The 14609-nt window shown below is 36.8% G+C and overlaps 1 protein-coding gene across 1 annotated transcript in view; it reads right to left on the bottom strand.

Annotated features, from left to right (window-relative positions):
* GREB1 (growth regulating estrogen receptor binding 1) overlaps positions 1–11796 on the bottom strand; it is a 131635-nt gene extending 119839 nt beyond the window's left edge. Inside the window, exon 1 of the mRNA XM_027865439.1 lies at positions 11640–11796. Coding sequence (XP_027721240.1) covers positions 11640–11796 — 157 coding nt within the window. The remainder of the gene's footprint in view (positions 1–11639) is intronic.
* Between the last annotated feature and the right edge of the window lie 2813 nt (positions 11797–14609).

Below are 14609 nucleotides of genomic sequence, written 5' to 3'. Positions count from 1 at the left end.
AGAAAGAAAGAAAGAAAGAAAGAAAGAAAGAAAGAAAGAAAGAAAGAGAGAAAGAAAGAGAGAGAGAAAGAAAGAGAGAAAGAGAGAGAAAGAGAGAGAGAAAGAGAGAGAAAGAAAGAGAGAAAGGAAGGAAGGAAGGAAGGAAGGAAGGAAGGAAGGAAGAGAGAAGGAGGAAGGAAGGAAGGAAAAGAAAAGAAAACAAAAGAAAAGAAAAAACACTTCACCCTTAAAAGCTAAGCTTCAGGGAGCTGACAGATCCAACCTCTTTACGGAGAGAAAGCCACAACACTACTGCTCTCTGAGGTCTGCTTTTCTTATTAAAAGAGCTAAAGTTTAGCCTCTAAACTTTAAAAAAAAGGGATTAAATCAATTCTTCCTCTTATGGGGAAGAAGTAGCACCATATTTCTCAGTTTCCCAGCTCCTATTCCAGTTTCCAATTAGCTACAGAAAGGGAAGGCCTGGCCACCAAATATCAGAAATCAATCCACAAACATTTATTAAGCACCTATTACAGTATGGGCCAGTTGGGATAGTGGGGAATAAACCTCAGAACTAGTTATCAGCGTGGTCTTGCCACTAATTTACTTACAATGACAGAGTTGGCTTAAACAATCTCTCAGGTTTCCCTTCAGTTCTGATGTTATGTTACCTGGACCTGAAGACTATCTTTGTAGTCTTGGAAAAATTGGTAAATCAAAAATTGGTAATCAAGTTAGGGCTTCCTGAGAGATAAAGGAAAATTTTCACAGTGTGCCCCTCCCCCTTCATCAAAAAAGGCTTGGTACTCACACATCCTCAGTTGCCTCTACCTGTTGGACCCCTATGAATGGAGGGTGGAGAACTTCCATTTAAAGAGGGCCTCCAGGTGGGCCATCTCTTCATTTCTCACCTGACTGCACATTTTTGGACTTCATCTTGCCCACATCATGCTTCATCATTGTGAATCATCAAATCAGCCTGGCTACGCATACCTCATCAGTACATTCTACCCCTCTGAAGAGAGGTGGAGAACCTCTATTTAAGAAAGGCCCCAGGCCAGCCATCTCTTCATTTCCCATCTAGTTCAACTACTTTGGACTGGGTACCTTCGTCTCCCTCACCCCCTTTCAGCTTTCTTTTGTGTATTGTCTTCCCCCACTAAACAGTAAGCTCCTTGAGGGCTTCATTTAATGAAAATGAAATGTTCTTTATTTTATCCTGCACATTTCTTACTGTTAAAATAAAAATATCTGAGTTACAATTGCCAAGGAAACTCTAACAATCTCCATAAATACTCAGGGAAGATGAAGGTTCAGCTCCTACTAGAATGGGAATAGAGGAATGTTCTCCTATAAATTCACAGGAGCAAATCATAAAAACCAATTGTCCTCTGCCAAGTTGTGAGCCGAAACTCACTAGGACCTGAAGCAAGAGACAAAGTCCTTTTCTAGTCTCTATTTGAGGGAGATTCAAACTCCAAAGAGATGAATTTACTAACCTCTCTATCCCACTTGGAGGTAACGCACAAAAACCTGCACTGGCCAAATGAAAAAATAATAATAGAGCTCTATCAGAGAGACTGATGCTAGGTGGAAGATCCCACTGCACTTAGGGATAAATAGCCTGTCTTAGAATCCTGGATTGATACTTCCTAGCTACATAAACCTAGGCAATCAGTTAAGCTCTCCCAGACTTAGTTTCCTCCTCTCTTAAAAAGAAGGTTGAACTAGATCATGGGTTCTTAACCTTGAGTCCATTAACTTATTTTTTAAAACATTTTGATAACTATATAATTGCTTTCCTTTGTAATCCTATATATTTTATGTTATGCATTTTAAAACATTATTCTAAAAAAAAAAAGAGTCTATAGGCTTTAACAGACTGCCAAAGGAGTCCACAATAGAAGAAAGATTAAGGACGTCTTTACTAGATGACCTAAGGCCCCTTCCAGCTCTAGCATGCTACAGTCCTATGACGTGAGGACCATAAAAAAAGTAAAGGCATTTATTGTTTCAACAAGCAGATTGGTTTTTTGGACACTCATTCTAAATATTACAGAATCATCACTATATGGCCACTAATTTAGAGCTGGAAAGGACCTTGGAGATCATCTATTCAACCCTCTTCATTTTACAAATGAGAATGAGGAATTAAGCTACTTTGAAAAATGACTCATGGCTGCATTGGTTATTGCTTTTCACCTCTACTATTTTAGCTCATTTTCTCTTCTCAGAATGACTCAAATTTACATAGCTCTTAAAAGATTTACCAAGTAGTTTTATCACAACAAACCTGTGGGTGTGAAATGTGAATATCATGATCCTCATTTTACATTTGAGAAAAGTGAAATTCCAAGAGGTTAAATAATTTTGCAAGGAAAACAAAGGGTCACAAAGTTTCAGAGCCTTCTCTTAAATCCAAATCCTCGAACTTTCAGCCCAGTTCTCCCTCCATTATACAATGTTACACTGATAATACAAAGCTTGAATACCAAAAAAGCCACCATCACATTCTCTTCTCAACTGCTTCCAAGAGTCAACTGAATTCAATGGTTATTTTACAGGGATGAACATGGGGATAAACTTATACCAGGAAATCTTATTTACATAGATTATATATGTGTATATATATGTATAATATGTATATATATGCATATCCGTACATCCTTGTATTACCAAATATTCTCTTCCTATCTACTTATAAGAGTTGATTGAATTCAACCATTATTTAACAGTGGTCAACAAAGAAACAGTTATACCAAAAATTACATTTATATGCTTACATATAATTATATTATGCATTACATATATACATTTATATATAACATGTTTGGATTATATGGATATGTATGAATATATGTGTTTACATATATATTCATATATTCTTGTAATTACCAAATTATTTCTACCCCAACAATAGATGATTATAACATACTTGGCCAACAGAGCCCATTCTAGACTCCAAGGTTCATGAGTTCAAGGGTAATATCGAAATTTTATATCTCCCCCAGCACCTTGCCTCTGCACAAAATAACACACAATCTCAGAATTGGGGGTCATCAGAATCCATCCAATCCTATTCATACCTGACCAAGAATCCCCTCTACGCAGGGTTATGCTAGAGCCAGCTCAAACTGGCTCTCTGATTGTTAAGTTTTCAGGGTGAGCATTTACACCTCAGAAATTGGCAAATGCTACAAACCAGAGCTTGATTTATTGTTTTCTTGGTTGTCTAGACTTGAGAAAATAATGGGAAATGGGTGAATGATTCAGATCAAACTTAGAAGTGTGTCACGCACACTTTTCCCTCCAGAGCAGGGAAACAATCACCAGCACACCTCTTTCTGCCTATACCACATATCCAACAGGTGGCTAACCAGCCTTTGCTAGAAGGTATCAATTGAAGGGGAACACATTACCTCCAGATGCAAGGCCAAGTCTTACATTAAGCTCTAATTTACTTCTTTGCAATTTACAACCTCTAGGGACAAGCAGAACACATTGAAAGCCTTTTCTATGTGACAGCACTTCAAATAGCAGTAAGCAAACATTTACTAAGTACCTATTACATGCTTAGCTGTACTCAGCATTGTAGATACAAAGAAAGGTACTATCGTTTCAGTGTCTTGAGGTCCTATTAGCTGTCAACTATGGAAAGATGGCTATTAGGTCTTCAAGTTAGATACTTATAAAATATTTAATGAATGGGAAAAATGCTATTATTACATTCTTGCCACTAAATTATAAAAACATACTACTAAGATAATTATAGTAATAATGATTGCTACCATTTATATAGTGCCTTAATGTTTACAAAGCACTTTAATTACATAATCTCATTTGATTCTCATCATAACCCTGAGACGTAGGTTGTATTATCCTACTTGAACAGATGAGCAAATAGAAGCTGAACCAGGTGAAGGGAGTTGCCCAAGTCATACAGCTTAGTAAGTACCTCAGGTTCAAGTTATCCTGACTTCCAATATCACATCAATGTATGTCCTCTCTTAAACACTACATAGGAAAAACCCGTCCATGCCTTTTCATCCTATGTGATCCTTGTCTGGGTTCCCAGAGAGTCTCAATGGAAGAACTACCTGATATAAAGAAGGCTCATCTTAGCATTCAGTAGGTACTACCCACAACACTTGAGCTATCTATCTGCTTTTATCATTCATTCTTACTGTGTGAGACAGCATGAAATAATGTACGTTAAACACTTGGCAAACCTTAAAGCTATCTTAAAATGCCAGTTATAATGATGATAATGACATTTCCTAGACAACTTCCTTTATACTCCTTATTAAAATTTAAGTTCCTTAAGAGTAGGGAATCATTTTCGGTTTTCGTTTTTGTATCCCCAGTACCTAGCACAGTCTCTGGCACACAGTAAGTGATTAATAAATGCTTGTTGATTGAGTTATTCTTATTCAGATCATCCTTAGTAGTCTGATACAGACTGCTTATGTTTGTAATGTGTCTCTCCACTGCCCTTTGCATAACCTGCAGTTTTGATTCTTCAAACCACAAAACATACTATTTGATAATGACCATAATTTAAATCATTTAGTTTTTTTCAACACCTTCAGTAGCCTTCTCCCATCATCTCAGATGTGATCTCTTATGAACATCCTCCTCTATATTACATGGCAACATAATTCTACAACTACTCCATAGTTTTTCTGTCTTCCCCATGGTGCCAAGTTATCAGTTATAATTTTGGTTGTCATCATACCTGCCTCTAACACCACACCACCCTATTTCCTTTTCTAGTTTTCTGCCAGATAAATAAGATTATTCATAATTGTCTGATAAAATGGATCAGAGATTTTTAGAGTTGAAGGTGGCTTTAGAGATCATTTCACCCAATTCTCTCACTTCAATATGAGGAAAATGAGGCACAGAGGTTAGCGACTTGTGCATGATCAGAAAGTGAATTAATGGCACATTTCCTGACTTCTCTGCCAATATTCTTTCTCCTATATCATGCTTCAAAGAATAAATGAAGTTTCAAGAGAGGGCCTATAAGAAGCAATATGCACAGCTTTAGCTCAGTGGCTTTCTTACAATTATATGGAAGCTCCTTCCTTCATGATTAAGACTGTGTTCCTAATTGTTAGAATAATTCAGATAATCAATAAGCATTTATTAAGTACTACAATTTGTTAGGTACTGAAAAGACACTAGAGATACAAAGACAGAAACAAAAGAGTCCCTGTGCTCAAGGAACTTACATTCTATGAGGGGGAGACAATACGTAAATACATAAATCTATACACAATAAACACATTGTAATTTTGGAGGTGACAGCACTTAGCAGGTAAGGAGAGTGGGAAGGGCAAGAAAAGCTTCATGTAGAAGATGACACTTAAGTTGTTTTAAAGGATTCAAGGGATTACAAAAGGAAGAAGTGAGAAAATAGTGCATTCCAGGTATGGAAGAGAGCCAGGACACTGGCACAGATTCAGGAAACAGAGACCAGTTTGGCTGGACCAAAGAATGCACAAAGAAGAATAAAGCATAATAAGGCTTTAAAAAGTAGTTTTGCTTACTAGCTGTGTGACCCTGAACAAGTCACTTAACCCCATTGCCTAGCTCCCCCCCCCCAAAAAAATAGGTTGGGATGAGATTGTGAAAAATATATAAAATGTGAAAGGAGTTTCTTGGAACCTTCAAGTAATAGGGAGCCACAGGGTTTTATGGAGCAAGGAATTTACTGGTCAGATCTCTGCTCTAAGAAAATCAATTTGGCAGCTATGTGGAGGATAGAATAGGGAGGGGAAGAGACTTGAGGCAGGAAAAGTAAGTAGAGAAAATGCTATTGCAGTAGTCCAGGCTAGGGGTAATAGGGGAATGAAATCCTGATTACTGAGAGCTTCCCATAACTAACTGATGACCAACTGTCCCCTCTGGAGATCTCCATGTCATGCTCCTATATGCATATACCCTCCCTACTTTCTGTCACTAGCATTGGAAATATTAATTAAATCCATACCACCAGTCCTAGAAAGAACATGCAAACCAATTGTCCTCCAGCTCCACTCACCATTACAGACCATCTCTAAGACTTTTCAGTTCAAAAAGCCTTTCCCAGGCCACCATTGCATATGTTGGCTTTTTCTACTTGAATATAAATTCCTTGAAGGCAAAGACTATCTCTCTTTTGTATTTCTATCCCCAGCAATTAGCATGGTGACTATATAGTAAGCATTTAATACTTTTCTACATGCCTATTTAAATAAGTACTTAAAAATACACATAGACACTGTCTCCCTATTTGCCTTGTATTAAATTGGTGTCAGGAGAGCCATCGCTCTCAATAAAATCACGGTCTCTTTTTTAAAATTAGCACTATAAAGACAATACAGAGGTCAGCAGACAATGACTCTAACCTAGAGAAGCTGGCTACAAATTCGAGAGAAGGCAACACAAGAGGAGAAATCCTCAGAGAATGAAACCACACACAGCCTTACACAGTTGTAGTCTCTTGTAGCACCCAATGGAAACATATTGTTCTGCAAAGCTGAAAATAACAGGAATTCAGGCTCACAAGTAAATGAAAGATTGACCTTAGTTAAGCCCCCTAAAGACAGAGAGAGAACTTGAAAGCCCATCAGCAAAAAAGCAAGATTAAAGGTCAAAGGTCCACATAAGACATTCCAGGACCTTTAGTTGGATCAGTTAAGAGAGTAGTAAGTGGCTCAGCTTTTTTTTTCCCTTCTTTTTTTTTCAAAAACCAGGAGCCGACTAAGAGCAGAATTACTTCCTGAAGTTCCAGTGGCAAGGATTGAGCTTTAAAACACTGATGTTATAAACCAGATTATCTTTATCTTTTCCCCTCAACTCACAAACCCAGGATTCCAAGAGATTAGCAGCTGCATATTGCTGCTAACTGTGAAAGGACAATTTTGTTTTCTGTGTAAATGATAACAATAACATTTCTATGTGAAGCAGTCTGGTGAGGCAGATAGAGAGCCTACCTTAGAGCTACAAAGGCTGGCATAAGTCCAGTCTCTGATGTACTGACTGTAGGACCCCGAGCAACAAGACGTTTAACCTAACAAAGTTCTAGGTAGCTCTCTGAGACTATAAATTGCCCAGAAAGGATTTCCCTGTGCTCACTGGTAGAAAGGGATCCTTCATCCAGGAGCTCCCTATAGATATATAATTCCTAGTCCAGTCCCTATCTCTTACCTACATATATAATAGTGTCTTGAGCTGTATAAAACACTTGCTTGCAACAATCCTATTCCACTCATTAACTATGTGAACTTGAGCAAAATCACTTCCCTTTCCTGAGCCTCAGGATTCTATTCTGTAGATGAAAAGGGTACACATTTCAAAAAGGTAGTGCAAGGACCTCATTCCCACTTTATAGATGAGGAAACTGAGCCTCAGAAGCAAAATGATTAGCTGATATTCACTTAAGTGTGTCAGAAGCAGAATTCAAACCCAGATCTCTTATTAGCAAATCTAGCATCCTTCTGATTAACTATATATATCACACTGTCCTTCCCCTTACATTTTGTTTTGATCCCATCATTCAAATTCAATTTGGCAAACACTGATTAATCACTTGCTGTATACAGTGCTGAGACACAAATTGAACCAATTCATGTCATAGTGAACCCATTTCCATTACCAAATGACACTTTTCCTCATCTTTGCCTACAAAATACATACTTCAAAATTGTGAGAGTGATTTTGTGAGTTTGAGGGAGCATTTTAGAAACAAATAAAATGTGCACAGTTTAGGTTTGTTTTGGTTTTTTTTTTTTTCCCTGAGAAGAAAAAAAGGAATGGGAACTGGAAGGTGAATTGAAGAGCCTGGGACAAAAAAGGAGAAAATGTTTTTTTTTTCAACTAGGTAACAGGACCAGACTGAAATGATCCTAAAAAATAAAGACAGTGTTAATGGGGCAAAGGGGCATTTAGAATACAAGTATCCCCAGCAATAAAAATAATCTTTAAGGAGAGAGAGTAGGGAGATAAGAGGCACTGTCAGAGACAGACAAAACAAGATGTAGCTTAAACAAACCAGTCTCCACAAGGTTTTATGATGTGGCAAACAGCGGCTTGGAGTTGAGTGCTTTGGCTTACTGTGACATTTAACAAAACATAAGGATTGCCTCTTCTAATTCTTTTTTGTTTCTTTTTCTCCACCCCTTGAAGACATTGAGAAAACAAAGGAGCCAGTTTCGGTGCCATGAACAAATGGGAAGATGAGAAATAAGAGAGAGCCTGCCTCTGGTTTTAATACCAAAGTGAACCACTGAACAATCTTCTGACATCTGGAAACAAACTGTTGACATTCAGCCCAGAGGAATGTAAATTGTAAGCCCCAAAAGCTGACCTTGAAAAGCCACTCACTCCCAAAGTACTCTAACCAGATATGGGCATCCTGTGGGGTTAGAATTGTCAAGAATGCAGACACCCTCCTAGTGATGGGGGAAAGTTAGTCTACTCCTACATTGAAAAAATAACATACAGATCAGGGATCCTAAAAAGCTCTCCTTCCTACTCTTCCCCTACCCACTGTGAGTTGTGATTATAATATAATCTGCTTCTCAGATACCAACCTGTTCTCACTACTTCTCAAAGCTAAGAAAATAATTATGCAATGTGGCATGATAGAAAGAGAACTGGGCTTGGATTCAGAAGTTTAGGTTTGAGTCTGAGCTCTCCCACTCACTGGTCATGTAACCACAGCTAATTTGCTTTATGTTCTCAGATTCTCCATTTTGTCACCTGTAAATAGTAATTATTATTACTTGCATGGCCTACATCACAGAGTTGTCATTTTTTAAACTAGAAAATGCCATATAAATGTGTTATTATAATTAAAATACTACAAAATACCATACTAATGCTATAAATATATAAATAAAAACAATAATAGTTTTCTTTTTCACTTAAGTCCTCCTTTACATATACTTTGAGGAGGTCAAAGACAGATGCAAATATCTAATGTAGACCAAAAAAAATTATAGAGATATTTTTGTAGTGACAAAGAATTAGAATTAAAAAGTGTGTGCCTACGATTGGGGAATGGCCAAATAAATTGTGGTGTGTAAATTAATGAAATATTATAAAGCCAAAAAGGAAAAAAATAATTCAGAGAAACTTAGGAAGACTCTTACACATTGATACAGAACAAAGTAAGCAGAACCTGGAGAACTTACAGAAGGACCAAAGTAATGGAAGGGGAAAAAAAATACTGAAAGACTTGAGAACTCTGATCAATGCAGAGTCAACTAAGTCTTCAGTGGACTAATAATGAGTATAGCTCTTGCCTCTCAATAGACAAGTGGTAGACTATAGGTATAAAAGAAGACATATTGTCAGATACAACATGTTTACCTGCATTTCTTTATTAAAAGGGAGGGGAGGGAGGGAAGGGGAGAATCACTGGGAATGGCAGCAATGAGGGTGCAGGATGACTAAAACTTTTAAACAGAAAAAAATTAAAAAATAAAATCCTTCTTTAATGCCTCATTATGGTGTGAAAGGGGCTCTAGGTTCCTAAAGGTTCTACCAACAAAGAAGGTCTTACCAAAATGAAAAAATTGCAAGCCTGGTCTTAATGATAGCATGGTTGTTATATGACAACCACTTTGCCAAGTTCAAAGAGATTAATCAACAGCTTGGCCCCAGGTTGACAAATTTTCTAGTCATGGCAACTTCTAAAGACTCCCTACCAATTTATAGACAAGTTCTAATAGCATCAGGAGAGGGAATACCCACACTAACAAAAATCACAGATCATCGGAGTGCTGAAGCACCAATAGTAATAGTCTCTTACCAAGCAAGGAATTCGTCTAAGTTTCTGATATAGTCTATCCAACAAAAGCTGGCTAGTATTGGGAATGTATTCCCACTACGAGAAGAAATAGTGGTCATGCACCTTCATTGAAGTCTTGTCAAATGATTTCAGAAAGATTTTTGGCTAGCTGAAAATGGTCTCGATGTTTAGTTGCCAACACTAACCAGTATTGTATCTCACAAATTTGTAGCCAAGTCTTATGCATTGTAGAGAGATCCACCAATTGCATCCAGATCCTGTCAAGGCCAGGCAAAACAAAATCATAAAATGCAAAAGCAGGAAGTTACTTTAGGAAAAAAATTTAGGAATGGACATCAGGGAATCATAGGATCTTAGAGACCTCAAAGGCCAACCTCCTCATTTTACAGGTGAAGAGCTACTAAGACCCAGAGAGGTTATATAACCACAGGAGGTCCCTGCAGATAAAGAAGCCCAAAGAGGTATGCCCAAGGTCATTTAGCTACCATGTAGACAAGCCAGGACTTAAATACAGGTCTTCTGATTCTTAGGACAATAGTAAATATTAATAATATTATTTATTCACATAAGCATAAAATCAATATTTCTAAGTCCAGTTTCCTTTCAAGGATTGAGCTTTCACTAATTTGCATGAGTAATTTAATTATGAATATTCTCAGTTATTATACAACAAAAGCTCTTTTGTTGGTAAAAGAAAAAGCTGATAGGTGAAATCCAAGGTCCCAAAAGGTTCAATGTTGATGTAAATCCGAATCTATGTTTTGTGGAGGGGAGGAGTGCTCACTGCTACACTGCTCAACCCCAACTGCAAGGTACCCACTAAACTCCACAAATTAATGGACATCAGCCTTTCATTTATTATCATAACAATATTGTCTAAAATAAAAAATTGTCAAATAACATTTTGACAAACAGCATATTTAACAAATAGCATTTTAACAAACTACACTTTTAAAAAATTAATTTGAGGTTCTACTCATTGGACTCACATATTTTAGTAGCAACAAATCTCTCTCTATAATCTGCACATCCAAGAACATTCTTAGGCCACATCAATCAAAAACAAGTCAAAAGGAAAGCCTTGATTAAACATTAACTGTCTCTTCTAATGGCAGTCTAAGGAATTACGTTTGACATAAAAATCCAACATCATAAATTCTAGGCACAGCTAAAAGACAAGAATAATAAAAACATTATTTTTTCAAGGAATTAAGCTTAATTCCTTCAGTGATTAAGTAAATCTTGAGGCTTTTCACAGGCATTAAGAGCAATTTAATTTCATTTCAGATAGTTTTTCAGTAGCTAAGGGCTTCTTGTTTTTTTCTAGGTAATTTCTAGATGACCTCAGCACTACTTCTCACAAACAGAAATCACCTCGGGTATTTGACCAAGTTTTGCTGTCAATCACTGAGAAAAAATAAACAAAAGTCACTTTGAGATAGAAGAAGCATTAACATTTCTGACACGTCCAGATGAAAATATTCAAAACCCCCAAAAAGAGAGATCTAAAATATAGCTTAACAACAGTATAACTAACGCATCCTGCCTGAATAAACTATACTGATACTGGTCAAAAAGGTGTATATTTCCTCTTTTAACTTAATAGTATTCTTCTGGCCTTCTAATTTTGCTGATCCAGGAAAAATGGTCTGATAATGCTTATATCACTTTTCTTTCTAACATTTCAATTGGTTTGGTTTTGTTTTGTTTTTACCCATTTTTGGACATGTTCTATGCAAAGAAGAAAAGGAAAAGTTTTGAGAATTTATCACCAGTGCCTTTCCATTTTTTTTTTTTACTAATTATTCAATTTAAAATACATGCATGTGCACATAGGATATATATCATATTCTCCTACCTTCTAGGGATGAAAGCTGTTGCTCAGCTTCCAAGTATAACTGAGAAAAAATTGGCCTGGGAACCAAGTTGTTGGACCGCAGTGAGGCCTCAATGGAATTATGTAAGACTTCTTCAAAACGGGTGGTCTTCAGCTGGCCAGCATAAGAATTTCCCATCTTCTGAAAAAAAGGATGAATTAAAGAAAATTTATATTCAATTTCAGTTTCCAGAAGGGATAATGCCTATAAAGGTAAAAATATACAAGGCAATCCTGCTCCTAGAGAAGAGGCAGAGCTACATTGTCTCTAATGGTAAGAAAAGGAAAACTGACAGTCTTCACCCAGCAGACTCCCCTCCACCCCTAAACCCTCAGCCTGGTAAATTACAGGAAGTTATATAAGTAACAGCTTTCCACTATTCAATGGAGGCAAGGAGGAGTCTGACACTTTTAAAAATATTTTACTAGAAACTGGGTTCTTGTAATTTCTGAGTTTAACATGCTTCATGACATTTCCCAAAGATGCATTCCTGTATAGAAGAAAGAACATTACTACCCAATAACCTTTTTTTTTTAAATTTCCATAACCCAAAACAGACACTCTTTAAGCATTCAGAAGGAAAGATACTTTTTGTATGAGAGTAGCAGGCAATTAGCAATTCAGAGAACCATCTGCTCTCCCATACTGTTTTAAAAGGAGTCTCCAACTCAAAAGGCTAGGGAACAGATAATCTATGAACACATCTTCTGCCAAAAAAATGAAATAAAATAAAACAGACTGTTAACTTCTAATATCATATGGGAAGAACAAGATGTTGAATATGTAGGGATAGGCACTGAGCCTGTGATTTCATTGCTACAGGGACCTCTTGGATATCGAGTTCTGCCAAGACAGTTACTACCTTCCAAGAATTACCTAGAGCACTGAGAAGGGGTAAGCCATTTGCCCAGATCTCACAGTATGTGTGGGAGGTGGAATCTGAACCCAGGTCTTCCTATCTCTAAGGCCAGCTGTCTTTCTATTAATAAGGCCACACTACCTCTTCTTTGCCTCTCATGTGAAGAAATAAATGTAGAAATGTCTGTCTTTAATTGTGGTGTGTGAATGTGATGGGATATTATTGTACCATAAAAAAAATGAGATATTTCAGGGAATCCTGATAGATGTGAACTGCTGCACAGTGAAGTGAGCAGAACCAGGAGAATGACTTTGTAAAGAAAAACAACTTTGAAAGACTTAACAAGTCTGATCAATGAAATGTCCAAACATTTCCAGACAACTATGATGAACACAAGATGCAGAGAGGTACATTTTCTAAGCTTTTATTATTTTATTTTCCCCAGTTATATGTAAAAACAATTTTTAACATTTTTTTTAAGACTTTGGGTTCCAAATTCTTTCCCTTCCTCCATTGAGAAGTCAAGCAATTTCGTATAGGTTATACATGTGTAGTCATGCAAAACACATTCATATTAGTCATGTTGTGAAAGAAAACATAGACAAGAAAAAAACTGAAGGAAAATAAAGTTCAAAATGTATGTTTCAATCTGTATTCAGACACCAATGATTCTTTCTCTGAGGACAGACAGCATTTTTCGTTGTAGTCCCTCAAGAGTTGTCTTGGATCATTATATTGCTCAGAATAGCCAAGTCATTCACAGATGATCATCTTACAATATTGCTGTTACTTTGTACACAGTACATTTCCCTTTGCATCAGCTCATGAAAGTCTTTCCAGGTTTTTCTGAGAGCATCCTGCTCATCATTTCTTATAGTACAATGTATACTACAACTTGTTCAGTCATTCCCCAATTGATGAGCATCTCCTCAATTTCCAATTCTTTACCCCCAGAAAAGAGCTGCTATAAATATTTTTGTACATATAGGTCCTTTTCCTTTTTGTTTTTTTTTATCTCTTTTGGGATACAGACCTAGTAGTGGTTGCAAGGTCAAAAGGAATTCGTGGTTTTATAGCCCTTTGGCCATAGTTCCAAATTGCTCAGAGATGTACATTTTCATCAAGTCCACTACATAGATCCTTTTGCATAACTAGTCTTATTTGTTACAAGATTTGGTTGAGGGGAGGGGGAGCATGGAGGAGACAATTATGTTGCCCAAAAAAAAGAAAGTCATAGAAACATTTTTTTAATTCACAAAAGAGAACATGAAGTTCAGAAGAAAATGCAGACAAGCAGAATTTATTACATGCTTTTTAAAAAAACAAACAGTATGAAATGGAGATTGACAATCCTAAATGCTTTTTTTAGTGTTTAAGTTCAGAATTTTGAAATTAAATTAAAAAGAAATTACAATTTGCATACTCATGGCGTGTCTGATGTACAAAGGCAGTGTTTTATGATGGGAAGAGTATAGGATCTATACTCTAAAGCTCTGGATTCATGTCCTACCTCCAACTTCTCCTGGCTTTGAGCCAGCTGTGAGTGCAGAGGATAAAATGCTTGGCCTGGAATCAGAAACACCCAAGTTCCAATTCAGTCTCAGATACTTACTGTGACCCTGAAGAAATCACTTAACTTTTGATTGCCTTCATTTTCTCAACTATAAAATGAGGGTAATAATAGCACCTTTCAGGATTGTTGTAAGGATCAAATTAGATAATATTTGTAAAGCTCTTATTTAGCACAGTGCCTGACACACTGTAGGTGCTTAATAATTGCTTATTTCCTTCTCTTCCCCTGTGTGACCTGGGCAGGTCATTTAATCCCATCAAGCTTTGTATTCCTCATCTGTAAAATGGGAATACTAGTACTACCCAATACCTGTCTCTTGGGTTGTTGCAAGCAAAGTGCTTTGTAGAGCTTTAACACTCTATAGAAGATCATAGGATCTGACATTCTAAAGAATCTTACAGATCATCTCTGCTAACATCTTCATTTTTACAGATAAGGAAACTGAGGCCCAGAATACTCTGAATGAATCAGAATGAATTGCAGATTTAAGAGGAGTACAGTATCATAGTGGTGATCTAG

This window comes from Vombatus ursinus, unplaced genomic scaffold (assembly GCF_900497805.2).
Source record: "Vombatus ursinus unplaced genomic scaffold, bare-nosed wombat genome assembly UNPS02014778.1, whole genome shotgun sequence".
Taxonomy (NCBI): Eukaryota; Metazoa; Chordata; class Mammalia; order Diprotodontia; family Vombatidae; genus Vombatus; species Vombatus ursinus.
This window is presented reverse-complemented; position numbering and strand designations above follow the sequence as displayed.